General features: G+C 40.0%; 1 protein-coding gene across 8 annotated transcripts in view; it reads right to left on the reverse strand.

Annotated features, from left to right (window-relative positions):
- Positions 1-15,261, reverse strand: part of ENOX1 (ecto-NOX disulfide-thiol exchanger 1) — a 357,261-nt gene that overhangs the window by 124,426 nt on the left and 217,574 nt on the right. For all 8 annotated transcript variants that reach the window (XM_064714384.1, XM_064714364.1, XM_064714402.1 and 5 more), the window contains 2 exons: positions 10,435-10,569; positions 9,438-9,575 (listed from right to left, as the gene is read on the reverse strand). In XM_064714384.1, the coding sequence (XP_064570454.1) occupies positions 9,438-9,575; positions 10,435-10,444 (148 nt within the window). In that variant the 5' untranslated portion in view covers positions 10,445-10,569. The remainder of the gene's footprint in view (positions 1-9,437; positions 9,576-10,434; positions 10,570-15,261) is intronic.

Below are 15,261 nucleotides of genomic sequence, written 5' to 3' on the forward strand. Positions count from 1 at the left end.
CTGTCTTCTCTAAATGCTGCAAAGCTCTCTCCCTTCCCTTTTCCAAATCCTTCTCTAAATATCACAGCAGCATAGTCAAAGAGGAAGAGAAGGTAGGAATTGTCTGCCTGTTTCTAATGTGCACAATAGTTTTCCTGTCCTTCAGTGTCTGACTCAGAATATCAGATAGAGTTAAAACTGCTTTTTCACTTAGCACCATATTACTGCTGTGCCAAGATACCTATAAAAATCTACATAACAGGCAGGAAACTCCATAATCACTGCTGCTTTTCATGCCAATCAGTATTATCCCATTGTTTCCATGCAATCCCTTACCTACCTGGTTTATCTAAGTGAAAGAAAATAGACCATGTGCAATTTGGGCCAGGATTGACTCCTAAGGATTCAGGCATTGTTTAACTTACTAGAGCTCTGTATCTCTAAGCCTTTCCTGAATGGAAATAACAAATAATTACTAAATACTGTAGGCATTGTGGTCAGGAGGAGGAGATTACCTATAAAGGAAAAGCTGCTAGAGCCATGAAAATAATTTTTTAGGAAAAGAGTAATTGGAATAAGAAATGTGCAAAACCAGGAAAGACAGATAAAGCTGTTCTTGTTTGTGAATAGAGCTATTAAATTTCTGAAGCTACACTAACAGAATAACTTTTATATTTGGGCAGAATACAATCTAAATCTATACTACAGCATGTTAGAGCATATTGTATGTATTAAGCATAATTATCTTTCACCTCCAAGTCCACTAACAGAACTACTCCAGCGGCCAGCTGCTTCCCCTTACAGAGACATTACTCAGAGCTGCTGTCACGAACATCATCTGTCACCACCAGGGCACAGGAAGGTGTGGCAAATCCATTGTTTATCTGGCCGAAGACAACATTAATGAAGTATTCTGTTACAAACTCCCTCACATACCCAGCGATTAGGCTAACTGAAACCCAACTTTCTTTTTCAGTACAGACCATCAAAAGACATTTTTCCACACTGATCGGTTCTGCTCATATTTCACAGAGAGACTCCTGCCTTGAACCGAATGTGCATCTTCATGCTCTTTGTGAGACCCAGTTCTCATGCTATAAGCATAGGGCATTTGAAGCACAGGTGGCAGAAAGGAAACTATGCTTATACACTTCTCCTCAAGCTAAAACATCGAAATTAACTTCTCATGCTTGCTCTCTGGGGGCCAAGCTCTAAGCATCAATCTAACTCATGCAGGCATGGAGAGAGCCTGACTAGGGAAGAACAAAGGATTTTATAGCCTTGATTTGGGGAGGCTGTCTTGGGATCCATTCATATTCAAGCCTACCCCTCCCAAGAAGTTTTGCTCTGGGACTGCCCCAGGCAGTGCCATCTGCACCCTCCTGAGAGCACACTGAGCTAACAGTCCTCTTGGGACTGTTGTGCCCATCTTCTGTGGACCATCTGCAGAACCTGCAAACAGCTTTGGCCTGAGGAATGCAGGTAGCACCGCCTTCCCTTTGCCACCTAGACACCAGGACTGTGTTCAGCAGCTCACCTTCGAGCAGCCTGCCATTAACCAGCCTTTTTCACCCCTGAATTTATGGAACCCACTATTCATATCTTGCCTTTGGTTAGTTAAAATGGTCAATCTGCTTTTCCTATTGATTTCTATCCACAATAACTCAATTTTTCCATCAGCAAACTGTATGTCACCCAGGTTACACTGGGCTCCTCGTGTTGGCCAAGGAACCTGGGATCCTTGGAAGGAAAAGTGCTGCAGACAAAGCAATACTCCAACAGAAGTAAACAGTCAGTAGCAAATGATTCCCAACAGCCTCTTGGCTTACTTTATGCAGTGGGATGCTCATAGTTACTCATGGGCTTTCTGCTCTAGAATAAACAAATACATGGAATATAATAGGAATGGAGGCTTTCCAAAGCAAGATAAAAGATGGGGAAAACTTCTTCAAAAATAAAATATTTCCTCATGTTACTTTACTGTAACATCAAATAAGAACATGCCAAACAGATTATTAGTGTATAATTACCAACAGCCAAGAATTTACCCTAAAACAAAACGCCAAAACATCCAAACAATATGGCTTGCATCATAAATTTACTCCAGTATTTTGAGACTATTAAGAAGAGTATGCCAAATAGTAATCATCTGTTTTCCTAAACTGTTAACTGGCTTGGATAGAAGCATAACAGCAGAAAGGGAGATACTACACTCCTAAATAAACCCCCACTCTGCATTCAACACAAGCTTTGCACTTAGCACTTCCCTCTATGCAGCCCTGCTCTGGATAGGGCTCTGGATCTTGTTTATTTGGGACGTTCAGCCCTTCATACCATGTTAAAAAGTACTGTTTCTCTTCAAGCACTGAGCAGATTTTAATCATTATCTTCATCCCTGGCCTCAATTAAGGTCTAATATAGAGGAGGTACTTGAATGACCTAAGAGGCACACTTAACCCTGATAGCGTGTCAAAAGGCACTCAAGAGTTTCTGCCACATTTCCTCTGGCTGTCAAATCTTTCTCTCCTTTTTCTGTTGTAAACTGACTGTGTTTGTTCCTAGCACTTTAATGTCCCCTGGAGTGAAGTCTCCTTGAGTAACACTCACATGATAGAAAGTGTGATTAACTCTGCAGGCGCTTTTCAGGTCAATGAAAAAAACCTACTTGTTACACTAGTATATAATACTTTAAAGATGTTCCCAGTGGCTCCACACACTGGGATTCCCACAGTACCTATTCTCTCTCACCCTTGCTGTTCTCCTGTGTCTCAGTAATAAGAATACCTAGTTTTATCTGGGTATAAGTGCAACACTAATCCTTAAGAGTATGTTTCATACAAGTGTAATTATTCTGATGGGTCATTCAGATAATTTGAATGATAGATCTTTTCCTCTTGACTAAAATGTTTCTATAGGGAAGATGTTAAGATAGAAAAGAATTAAAATAAAATTAAGATTTTTTTTTTTCTCAGAGCATACCTTACTACATTTCTTTTGCATCATAGGCCAACTTCTTAACAAAACATGGCACATAAAACAGGTTGGGAAGCCGTAAGAGGTGAAACGATGCATTCTGAAGATACCTTGTAACCTTGACAGGGTTGTAAAATCTATGGAAAGGTGTGGATTTTATTAAGACTTTTGATATCTTTTTTTACAGCCAGATGTCAAGGCAGTGCAGCACTCAGAACAAGGGAAAGGACACTGAATTCTACTGTGCCATGGGGCTGCTGAACTCTTCAGCTCTTGTGGTCCGCAGCTTCCGCAGGCGGGGGAAGCTGAGCTTGAGGAGTGCCCCAAACAGCTGCCTGTGCACACCAAAGCTTACATCTGGAGAGTGCTAAAATTCAGTCACAAATTATAGATCCTCAAGCATTTTTTCCCTTGGAAAAGTGACTATCTTCAGCTCATTATGCAAGTGACTCACTTCAAAATTTTTGTGGATAGACTATAATGAAGTAGCAGGAGTTAAGTGTTAATTACAGAAAAGGAAGCTGTGTTTTGTTAGGCATTCTCTTGGACGCTGCAAGTTATGGACTCATCAGCACATTGGATTAGTGGCTAAGCAATGGAGTGTAGAAAAAGGAAGCTTTAATAGGTAACAGGGTAGCAGGAGCAGAGTGAAATGAGACTGCCAGATGGCTACCAGTGGCGCTAAGCCTTCAGTAATGGAGAGGCCACAGAAGAAGAGGTATACCCACGAGAGTTGGGAAAATCCTCCAGCCAGCTGACTTCCTAAAACCTTCAGCACTGTACAGTCTTTCATTGCGGAGCTGCTGAATATAATCAAATATATCTTGATTTTCTATTTGATTTGATTTTTCTTCATTAACGTTACAAAAATGGTACACAACCAGAACAGTGAGGAATATGTTTACAATTTAGTCAGCATACAATGACCGGCAGTGAACAATAATTAATAAAACATGCCTGGACTCTGAATATAGTGATTGCCTGTAGTTACAGTCTTCATTCTGATGAAAAAGAGTCTGAATATTTTAGGCCTCAAGGTAATAAAATTCTGGGAAGGACATTTAACCCTGTGTCTTAAGATTTAGGAGTCTCTAGATCAAAATTTCACAAATCTTTCTGTTATCAAAAAATACATCTGGGGTTGCAGTTTCAGGATAACTACTTACTGTAGCAAGTATTGCTTCCAAAAATGAAGTTTTCCTGAGTTATGACTTGTTTTGGATAGATAACTTCTAGTTTGGGGAACCTCATTCTATTTATTAATGATCAAGAGGAGAGCATGTTGGAAAGAGCAGCACTTCAGCACTGATTTGCCTTGTGGGTCTCTCCCTATGAAGTATCTGGTACCCAACACTGTCAAAAGCACAATCCTGAGCGAGGTGACCTGATTGGAACTGACAGCTCCTATGTTTCAGTGAAATCAGGTCAAAAGACAAGTGTGTGGGGAAAGCAGAGACAAATGGAAAACAGAAAGGTTGATGCAAGTGCCTAATATTTCACCTCTAGTGTCTAAAAAATACATGCCTGAAGCCACAAAAATGGTGTTCTTTTCTATATCTTTTGGTAAGCATGATGTTAGGCTTCAAAGGTTCCTAGTCTCTGATTTCACTAGGATTTTGTACAAGTGGTCAAAGTCTATCTTCAGGGAAAAAAAATACAAAAACTGGGTGTCACTGAAAATCTTATTTTGTATCTTGAGTATCTTGAGGTTGAGACATATTGGCCAGACTCCTATGGAACAACGTGCCTTAATAATTATTCTGTAAATAAGCAGAAGGAATCAGTTTTCAGACATAGCCTTGACTTCCAGGCAGACCTGTAACTTTCATCTTGGATGTCTGCCCTTGTGGTTTGTTATTTTTCTCTGTAAGAGCACAAATATGCGTCACAGGGCATGAGCTTAACATAAAGGCTAAATAAATTACCACTTGTGTACCACTCTTCAGGTCCATTTGTGCTGGGGAACTTTGTGACATACACTATTTTTGACTCACAAATGTTTAGGTCATCTGGAGGAAAGTGCCTCAAAATTGCTTCCTGTTTCTCAGAGCACTAGTTAATTAGTGAAAGGAGAACTGAACTGAACCAGAGAAGTAAATAATTTTCTCAGCAGGATACCTTCCCTTAAGAAACAGGTGGCCTGATGGCATTTGCTGAAATAAATGAAAGTTCAAGAACCTTAACTCTACGAATGTCAAAATTGCCTTTAAAAAGTACCAGTGTAAAAGCAAAATAAAATATTCTCAGTTGGCTTAGGTCACTGAGTATTTCTTCTAGTCCTACAATCTAAAAAAACAGCAGACTTGAATGCACTTGAAAGATGTGCTTGAATCAGAGTTGCTGAGTGCAAAAAGAGGATTTAGTTCTCAAAAAGATGAACTACAAACTAACCTTCCTCTCTCACCTGACCATTTTTCTCAGTCTCAAAGCATAGAAAACAGCAATTTTAAGGCCTGGATAATTCAAAAGCAGTTTAACAGATTTCCTTCAACTTTACCAGATCTTTTTTTCCTCTGGGCTAAAAGCAACCATGAGAAAATTCAGCCTAAAAGGCACGTTTTTTTAAAGAAAGTATAACCTGCTGAAAGGGGAAATTTAGACTGAAAATACTTTTCACCCATAACTATTCCACATTAATCTTTAACACTTTAACTAATGTTTTATTAAACTACGATTTATTGTATGAATTATGTATATATAATTTATAAATGCATATAGTAGTGTATATGCAATGCAGCAGCCAAATACATGGAAAAAATAAGCTTTCTGAATAAGTGTAAGCATAATATATGTTGACACACAAGAGATATTACTTAACTATTAACAGGAACCCATCTTTATAAATGAAAGGTTCTGACATTTGCCCAGATCAAAAATCCAATTTTACAGCACTGGGAGATAAGGAATTAAACAGAGTGCAGATATCACCTAAACTAGTATTAAAAGGTTAGTAGTGCTTAAAATTGATTAGCTACCAAGATCAGAGAGCTGTCATTCCAGGCTGAGAGAAGAGTATTGGCCAGATGTTGCAGAAGCTTTAGTTGTCATTTTAGCAAACTCTTGAGCTAGACAAGAGTTTCACAGATTGCAAACTGGGGAGCATAACTGTTACAAGGCAGGCATCCCAGCGGGTTACACAGCAGTGAAGCTAAGAACTGCTTGGGAGGAAAAAAGCCTTAGTAGCTCATATGGACTCTATACATATGAGGACAAAAATGCCCTGCACAGCAATCAGGTTTGGGGAAGGAAAGTCCATGAATGCCTAAGTCCTTTGAGCACTGATAGACCAGAGGACTAAGACATGTGTTAGGACACAGGTGAATACCATACACCACATTTCAGACTATGGCAGGCTACATAAAGATCACATACTCTCCAAAATTAATCTAAACTACTCACTGCTTTTGTAGCTATCAACAAGGCTAGGAAGAAAACAGAAAAAAAACCCAACCAAACAAAAAACCCCCAAACCAAAACAAAAAAACCCATAAAATTTTAAACATGGGCAAACAGCAATGGGCTATGGTTGTGTCATTTTTATCACAGAGAAATGTAACAGATAACAGTAGCAAAAGCAGTATGTGACTGCTGACAAAGCTGCCTTCATTACTAGGCTTAGTAGCAAAAAAATGAAAAAGCTGGAAATAGCTAGGGAGTAGTTAGATATTTGGTTGAATACAATGATGCAAATCCTCACTGAACACAGATACAGTAAATATATTAGAGCAAATAAATCTATAAGTAATTCCATGGCAAGCTGAAGTTTTGCTATTATGGATCTGCCATAAAGAAAATGTGTCAAAAACTTATGAATCTTAAGGAAATATAATAAAGCATCAAAGCACCTATTTACCTTGAAAATACAAAGGAGTCCAAAACAAAGAAAAACAGAAGGATAGGAAAGGAAAGAAAAGAAGTTATTCAACACCTGTAGAGAAATCAGGCAGCACTTCAGTAATTAATATTTATTACTTATGGCACCTTTCGTACATTGAAAATGCTGAACAAACATGAACTGACTTGTACAACATCTTTACAATACGTGATACACATAATTATGGAAATTACAGCAGGGGGCTGTCAATGGTATAAGATGCTGGATATCCTCCCTTGTGGGGAGAAGCACTGCATCTGAGACGAGGCTGCCATGTAGGGATTGCACAGCACATCTGAGGACAAAAATTTACACCAAAACTGAACAGACAGAATAGAGCAAGACAAAAAGGCAGGGCAAACTTCCACAGCATATGCAACTAAGATGATTATAAATGAAAGCAGCAGAAGCTGATTTTGACATGTGACTATTTTCAGGTTGGAGGTAATCATGTTCAAGTTGAGCACAACATCTGCAGGCAAATCCCCACTGGAAAACGGAAAAAAGTTGTATTCAATATCATTGAATATTTGGAGTTGGAAGAGACTCACAATTATCATGTCCAGCTCCTAACTCCACATGGTACAAATTATAGCATGTGCCCAAGAGTGTTGTTGAAACACTTCTTGAACAACAGGCCATGACCACATCCTTGAGTAGCTTGTTCCAGTGCTTGACCACCCTCACAGAGAACTTCTTCCTAATAACAAATCTGAACATGCCCTGATGCAGCTTTATGTCGTTCCCTCACATCCTATCACCGGGCACCAGAGAGAAGAGATCAGCATCACCCTCTGCACTCACCTTCATTAGGATGTTGTAGACAGAAACTCCTCAGCCTCTTCTTCTCTAAGCTGAGCAAAGCTAGTATCCACAGCTGCTCCTCACAAGCCTTGCCCTCTAGTCCCTTTCATCATGTTCGTTGCCTTCCCTTGAACACACTCATCACTCTCATACTTTCATATTTACCACACACAGCTCTCATGGTGAGGCTGCACCAAAGCTGAGAAAAGTAGGATAAATGCTTCTTTTGAGTGGTTAGTTACATTAGACCTAATGCACACCAGGTTGGCCCTTTTGGGCACCAGGACACATTATTCACTGATTCTAAGCTTCACATTAACAAAACCCAGCAGATTCTTTCTGCAGGGCAGCATTCCAGCCTCTTCTCTCCCAGTCCACTCATACATCCAGGATTACATAGTACCAGGTGCAGAATGTGGCACTTGTCCTGATTGAACATCACACAGTTGGTGATTGGCCAGCCCTGTAATCTATCCAGACTCCCTCTTAGGCCAATCTACCCACTAGAGAATCAAGAGCTTCTCTTTTATTTCATATCATCAGTAAACTTAGTGTGGACTCAGCTTCTGCATCCAGATCATTGACAGAAACATTGAAGAGAATTGGATCCCAAGGAGTGGATGGCTTTGCTTGTTTCTTTTAATCAGGATCATGGGGTTAAAGCTAGAGATCACCAATGAGTTCACAGCCTCCACCAGCTCAGCTCTCTGCTTGAGACTGATTCGTTATAAATCAGCTTTCTTGCAGCTTAGTGTACCAGCCTGTAAAACAGGTAACTCGGAGCCAGACCGTCAGCTGTGAACTGGCACAGCTCCACTCACTTCCCAGTGTCAGGAGGGGGCATATTTGGCCAAAATTAATCATCAGGCATCCCTGGTGAGGCAAGCAGAGTGATTTACATCATGACCTGGCTCACTTCATCCATGTCTACATGGAAAGGCGCAGACATGACAGGATGCTGCTCTGATACAGATATTACACAGCTCTTCTTAAGCTGAAGTGGCAGTGCAGCTTCCAGAGGGAGTCTGTCATATGCCTAGCATGTGGCTGGTGTCTACAGGGCACCCACCCATATATAAATAATTCTTCTCTACATCACAGGAGCAAAGAAGTTTTAATGTTTCCAACTAATTTGGCCTCCACTGTTGACAACAAAGTCTGCTATGTCCAGTTTTATCTGTAAAATATTGATAGTTTTAAAATAGTGTTTTTGCGGATGTTAAAATAAGTGATCCCTTGCAACACTCTCCCAAACTGTGACTGGGAAGTAAATGACAAAGTCTAACAAGAACAATCTCTTGACATTCAATTTTATGGAACCAGTCAGAAAGTAAATAAGCACACACCTGACAGGAAAGCTTCACTTCACTAATATCAACTGAGCATATGAACTGGACAGGCTTCATGATTTTCTGCCCAATTAACACAACTCCAAAATCTCCAGTCAAGAGTTCTCAGCCCAGGGTATTCCTTGGCAGAACCTCAAGACATCCTGCTTGAACAGAGAAACAAAAACAAATGTTCCTCTTACATGACTTGCCTCCTAGTCTTGACCCAGCATAAAGATTGATGGTTTAGAAGTTTGATTTCCCCTGAGAGTTTTAGTTTTTCACAAGGTTAAAATATAATATGGATTACATACCTACTACAAGAAGAGACTAATGCACAGTATGCAATATTAATCATAGGTGATGTTTTCAGAACATAAAAATATAATATCCTCAGAAAACATTCCATATATTTTTCAAAGGACAGGAAGAACTCATGACTGGTGCAAGTGATACTTATAAAAAAAGAAAAATCTTACCTGTCACAAGCTGCTGTCCTGCTAGTCCTACTGGAACCATCCCCAAATTATTCATAGCTGTAGCCCAAGCTGTGGGATCAGTGACTGACATGTTAAGCTGCGTGGTATCTATAGCTATACTTCCCAAACCATCAGCTGCTGCAAGAAAGTAAACATGCTGTAAGTACAAAAGCCAATGCACCACAATTTTTAACCAAATCTTTCAGTGAGAATGAGGTATCACAAACACTCTTTATTTTATTTCTTAATTATGATTCTCCTTTAGATCATTCATAATAGTTCTTGGTATTGTATAATAGAGTATAAAGACATTGGAAACATTCAACAGATGTAAATGGTACAAGGGAAAGAGAAAAATATTTCACCATGAGGATAGTCAAGAAGTAGAACAGGCTGTGCATTCACCATCCCTGGCACCTTTCAAGACTCAACTTCATAAAGCCCTGAACAGCTGGTCTGACCCTATCTCTGGCCCTGCTTTAAACAAGAGTCTGGTTCAGAGACCTTCTGAGGCCTCTTCCAACCTCAATAAATTGCCCTGCAACACTCTGATAGAACTTAATGATACATAAACAGTTGTGGAACTTCCCTGAAACCTGTGAGAACCAAACACACCCCAAGGAAAGAACTGCTTTCCATAAGGTGCAATGTTTTATAATGTAAAAGATTTAAGAATGCATTATTCCCTAACTAAAAAGAGATCAAACAAATTCCATTCATAATAGCAAATACCAAGGTTTTGGTTCTAAAGCCAAAAGAGAAGTATCATTAGTATGGTCAAAATAGACTGAGTCCACCTATGGATCTTCCTTCGATGGAGTAGAGTGGTTGGGGTAGTTAAGGGACAGCACCTTAAATGAAAACTGAATATACTTGATACTGAAACACCAGACACAAGATGTGATCACACATTTTTGCTTCTCCCCTCCACAGTCACACCTGCAACCAGGTCTTCCCAGTTATTTTCTTACAGCCTTTGCAGACTTGAGATATTTACCGGCAGCCATTGCTTTTTCCTAGATCCTTTTTCTTCTGTTTGACTTCTTCAGTTAGGAATAATTAGCTACTGTATTAGCAGCATCTTGAGATGGGACATCACCAAGCACAGGGCCCTCACACAGCTCATTAGGCTCTGAAAGAGAAAAGATGGAAATAACTCCAAGTGCCAGAGTCAGAGCACAACAACAGACCGACCCCTTTGGGAGGCACTCGAAGCTCCTGCCCGCTCCCTCCGGATCACCCGTGCCAGCCTCGGTGCACACATTGCACAGCCTCCACAGAGGCATTCCAGAAAACGCTCCTCCTCGCCTGCTGAACAAACAGTACCATGTATGAACCTGTCAGGCCACTGAAAAGCCCTTCACAAATTAGGTCTTATCAGTAGCTACACAGCCTCCTCGGCATGAAGGCATCGGCTGAAAGAACATATTAAGGGATTAATATGAATTTTTTTTTTAAAACTGTTAACAATTAACTGGTGTTGCAAGTTTCAAGGAAATAGTCATCTGTTCTGAGATGGAAAGAGGAAAGAAAATACTATGCAATGACTTACAGAATGGAGCCTGCAGATGTGGCAAAGAAAACCTAACAAAGCTGAGGAAGATGCCTGCTCCTTAACTAACGCTGTACCCTTGGCTCACAGAGGTTACTTAACTCAAAGCAAAAGTGCAGTATCTGTTTCTACCTAAAGCACATTGCTCTCATCAGCTATCTGCCAGGCCATGAATTTTACATAAGGGCAACCTCTTGATGTTGGTATCATTGCTTGGGAGGCTCACCATGTTAGCGCATCGCTCATCAGAAAAGAGGCTGAACAGGTGACAGGTGTGAGCAAAGTCTGTGAGCTCCCAGCACTTCCAGCAGGGACAGAAAACACTGGGCTGAGGATGATCACATACACAAGCCCAAGCTACTCTTTGTGCAGCAGGTATATGGGACTTTGGGTTAAGGAGGGCCACATTCATTTTTTTGACTGTGCAGCAGCCTTAGGGGTCTGATCCAGGGTGTTGGGTACCAGGTACAAGTGTTTGGGGCGCTTATTAGCACTGTGCAGGTGAATCTTGGTCAGTTATGCAGCCCTAGAATAGCTGTGCTGACTTTAAGAAACTACTTGAAAGACCATAATTAGGAGGTTTCCAACATGCAGACCCTAAGGACTTGTCTTTTGAAAAGATACAATTAACATAATTACACTATATTTTAGCTTAGTACCTCCCACACTTTTCTTTTTTTCATTTCATGTGCATGAAGTACAAGCAAGAAAGTTTTATGTATTAGTTCCATGACACTGTACAAATCATTTCATAGGAACATGACAAAATCAATGGCTGAAAAAGGGAAGAGTCAGGCTCAGACAATGGTCTACATTTTTTGTATGTTGTAATTTACAAATAACCAGTATACTATGCTAAAAAGCATTTTGTTCAAATCGACAGCGTGTCTACTTAAAAGTCAATATTTATCAACACTTAATATTTGAATTTGCAATTCCAATTCTTATTTGATCTCCACTATTCATTATACATAACATAAAATATTTTTATCATAAAATTAGCTTTTAAATAACATCTATAAACAGCAAACAAACACTGAATGGAAGTCCTCTGCAGGGAATGTGACTAACATAAGGCATGGCAGCCAAGATTTATGTCATTTATGTCAAGTTTTTAAAAAGTGGGTGTCTCCTGTTCAGCTCTTTAAGCTTGTACTTAGACCTTTCCACTGAGGCTGTAAACTTCTGACCACAAACATCTGTTTTCAGGTTAGAGCTGGCTGAATTATTCCCTGTCAATAAGTTATTTCTTACTCAGTACAGCCCTCCTTGCTCTTTATGAATCACTGCCAAATCAATCCCAATTTACAAATATAGGTTGAATAGCCCAGATGAGAGTGGTTCACCTCTTCCCCTGACCAGCAGCCTTGTTGCCTTGATGAAGAAAGGAGCACTTAAAAACCAATGGTGATGAAGTGCCCCTTCATACCTTGCAGTGCGCTACTTCCTTGTCCCCATAAAGCATCACCACGGCTAATGGGGAGGAAGGAAGTACTGCCCCATGGTTTTGGGGCAAAGGCACCTCAGATAGGCATGGATTGCTGGGACAAGAGGAAGAAAATGGGTGTTGGATTCCCTCTGCCACTCCCCTTGCCCATGTTTTACTGTTTGATGAAGTGTGTACCGGGCAACAGCTCTGCTGCTGAATGCTACACACTCTTCTGTGTAGCCAAGCCCACATGCCAGTTGCCCCAGTTCTGCAAGAAATGCAGGATCAGACCTCAGTCTCCTGGGAATGACTTTTTGGTGTTTTCCTTCTGACATGTTCACATATTTCAAATTTTGGTACACTTTCATGAATTATCTACAAGTATTTGTTAAAGTCCTTGCAGAGGAAGAAGAATATAACACCCTGAATACAAATGAAAGCATATTCAGTGGGTTGAATTGGTGAAACTCATGGTGTACTGTACCACCAGGTCTGCCCAATGTGCCAAGGAAGTCTTTGCTCAAAACAACCTCTCGTAGCCCACCCTGGCTCTGGGCAGCTTTGCCCTCTCTCTGACCACCAGGTCTGCTGCTTCATCAAAAGTACCTGGATACAGTGCAGGGTGAACCAGGGGGAAAGCCATAAAAGAGAACGTGAGGAGCCTAAAGTGGAACTAGTTCTATCTAACCAAGAACTGCTGCAGGCTATTTTGTCAGTGGAAGAGAGCTGAATAACAAGCATAAACGAACCTATGAACGCTGAATAATTTGCAGTAAGCTGTAGGCAGAACTAATGCTCCATCCTGAAGGACACAGACTGTAGAAACTAGCTCTTTTAAGAAGAAAAATACTAATTGTGAACATCCCTTCTAGTGACAACTCAGTGGTTACATTAAGACAGAGCAACATAATACGGCTAAAATAGTCCCACAGGCATTACATACCTGATTTAGACTCAAACATTAGCTTTTGTTTAAAAACTTCTGAAAATTTGTATAGAGAAGGTTTCATTAATGCTTAAAATAAAACCAGCTTTGGGCAAATTTTAGCATTTCTTTGTGCAGCTCTGACACTGCACTATTACACCCTTCATGACACTGGAAATAAAAGGAAGGAAAATAAACAAATTCAATGTCTAAGTAATGTAAAAAGCAAGATCCTGAGTTTGATGAGACATACATCTACTAGCAAAGATTCTTGCTTTCTTGATAATAAATTGAATCACTGTTACTGGTTAAACAGGCAAGAAAGTGTAAGCTTATGCAGGGATCTTGTGTAACCTGAGCAGACATTAACCAACACCATTTCACTGACACCACACCTTTAGAGAGCATTCCTGATTTACAATTCATGAATACTCCTCCGGGCGTTAATGACCTCAAGATATATGTAAAAGAAATCTGCTTTTATAAAAATTTGAGCATGCGGGTAGCTCTACTCCAGGGGAATAACTTCAGAAGCAAATAAAGCCATAATCCTGATTTACAGGAGAAAATGTATAAAATATTCTGGGCCCTGCTATTCCTTGATGTTTGGGAGAGGTAGGGACATTAATAAAAACTTCCTGATTTGAGAATTTCTGATTGAAAAAATTTTGATGCCAAACATTTTATAAAGTGATTTCACATTATACTTTTTTGGTGGGCTCTCTTTTTGCAGACATGATGCAAGTACCAGTCCTTGGACAGTGAATTGCAAGAGACATTTAGACTTCCCTCATACAGGTTGTCAGGAAGATAAAGCACCCTCGAGTCCATACCAATGAGCACTTCTCAGTCATAGCAGTCATAGCAGATTGTACTTAGTGCACATATTTTATACCAGGCAATTAAATGCAGTTACCCAAATGAATGCAGAAGTCGGTTATATATTGTGCATCAATTATCACAGGCAATGAATGCCATGAGACAAAGAAATTAACACAACATAAAACTAATTCAATAACAGCAGATTGTGAAGTTAAAATCCTACCCTTTAGATATCCATAACACCACAATGAGTTACAGCACAGAGTGAAGCTGATTAAATGCACCACTGCAACGAGGCTCTGTGGAGTGCCTGGGTCAGCAGCCAGCCCTGGGATGCAAGGAGGAGGTTCTGTGCCCAGCTCTGACACTGACCTGCTGAGTGACCTTCAGTCATTTCAGCTCTTTGTCTAATTTTTGTGACCACTAAATCCTTCAAGAAAAAAAAAAGTTGGCATCAACCTTTTGAAACCTGGGAGTACAAGTCACAAAGTCATTAAATGCTATTGGTGCTGGTTCTTGAGGAAACACAGATGGAAAGGAGCAATGTGGAATCTTGTGAACTGTTACGTGTAGGCGAGTTTTCCAGTTCTTAAAGAAAGGCAATTTCAAAGTGTTTGTTACTATTCACTGTGATTCATAGGACAGTGGTCATTAGGTTGGTCACACTCCACCTGACCTGCCAAAGTACAGGTCATTTATCAGGCTACCTCCAGCTGTCTTCTAAAATATATCAAGTGTTTTGTACTGATTCTTCCCAGTGTTTTGTTTCTCCAGCTGCATACAGGACTCCCAGTAAAGAAGGGAAAATAGAAAGAAAAGCTAGACAAGGATATGCTGTAAGCCACTGTTCATTTCTTTCTGACCATCTTATGATGATAAAGAAAGATGGGACTAGCAACAATGAAAATGATATTTTTGCACCATAGCCATCCTCCTGGGCTACATGAAAAAAAAAATAGCATCTCCAATGTGATTCTAAGATGGCTTTTAAAAATATTTTTGATATTATTGCATATGCAGTGTTACAAGAAGAGGCATTATTTTGCATGGTTAATGGTATGTTAACAGCTAGAACATGTGACCTAAATTCAGAAAT

This window comes from Zonotrichia leucophrys, chromosome 1 (genome assembly GCF_028769735.1).
Source record: "Zonotrichia leucophrys gambelii isolate GWCS_2022_RI chromosome 1, RI_Zleu_2.0, whole genome shotgun sequence".
NCBI classification, from domain to species: domain Eukaryota; kingdom Metazoa; phylum Chordata; class Aves; order Passeriformes; family Passerellidae; genus Zonotrichia; species Zonotrichia leucophrys.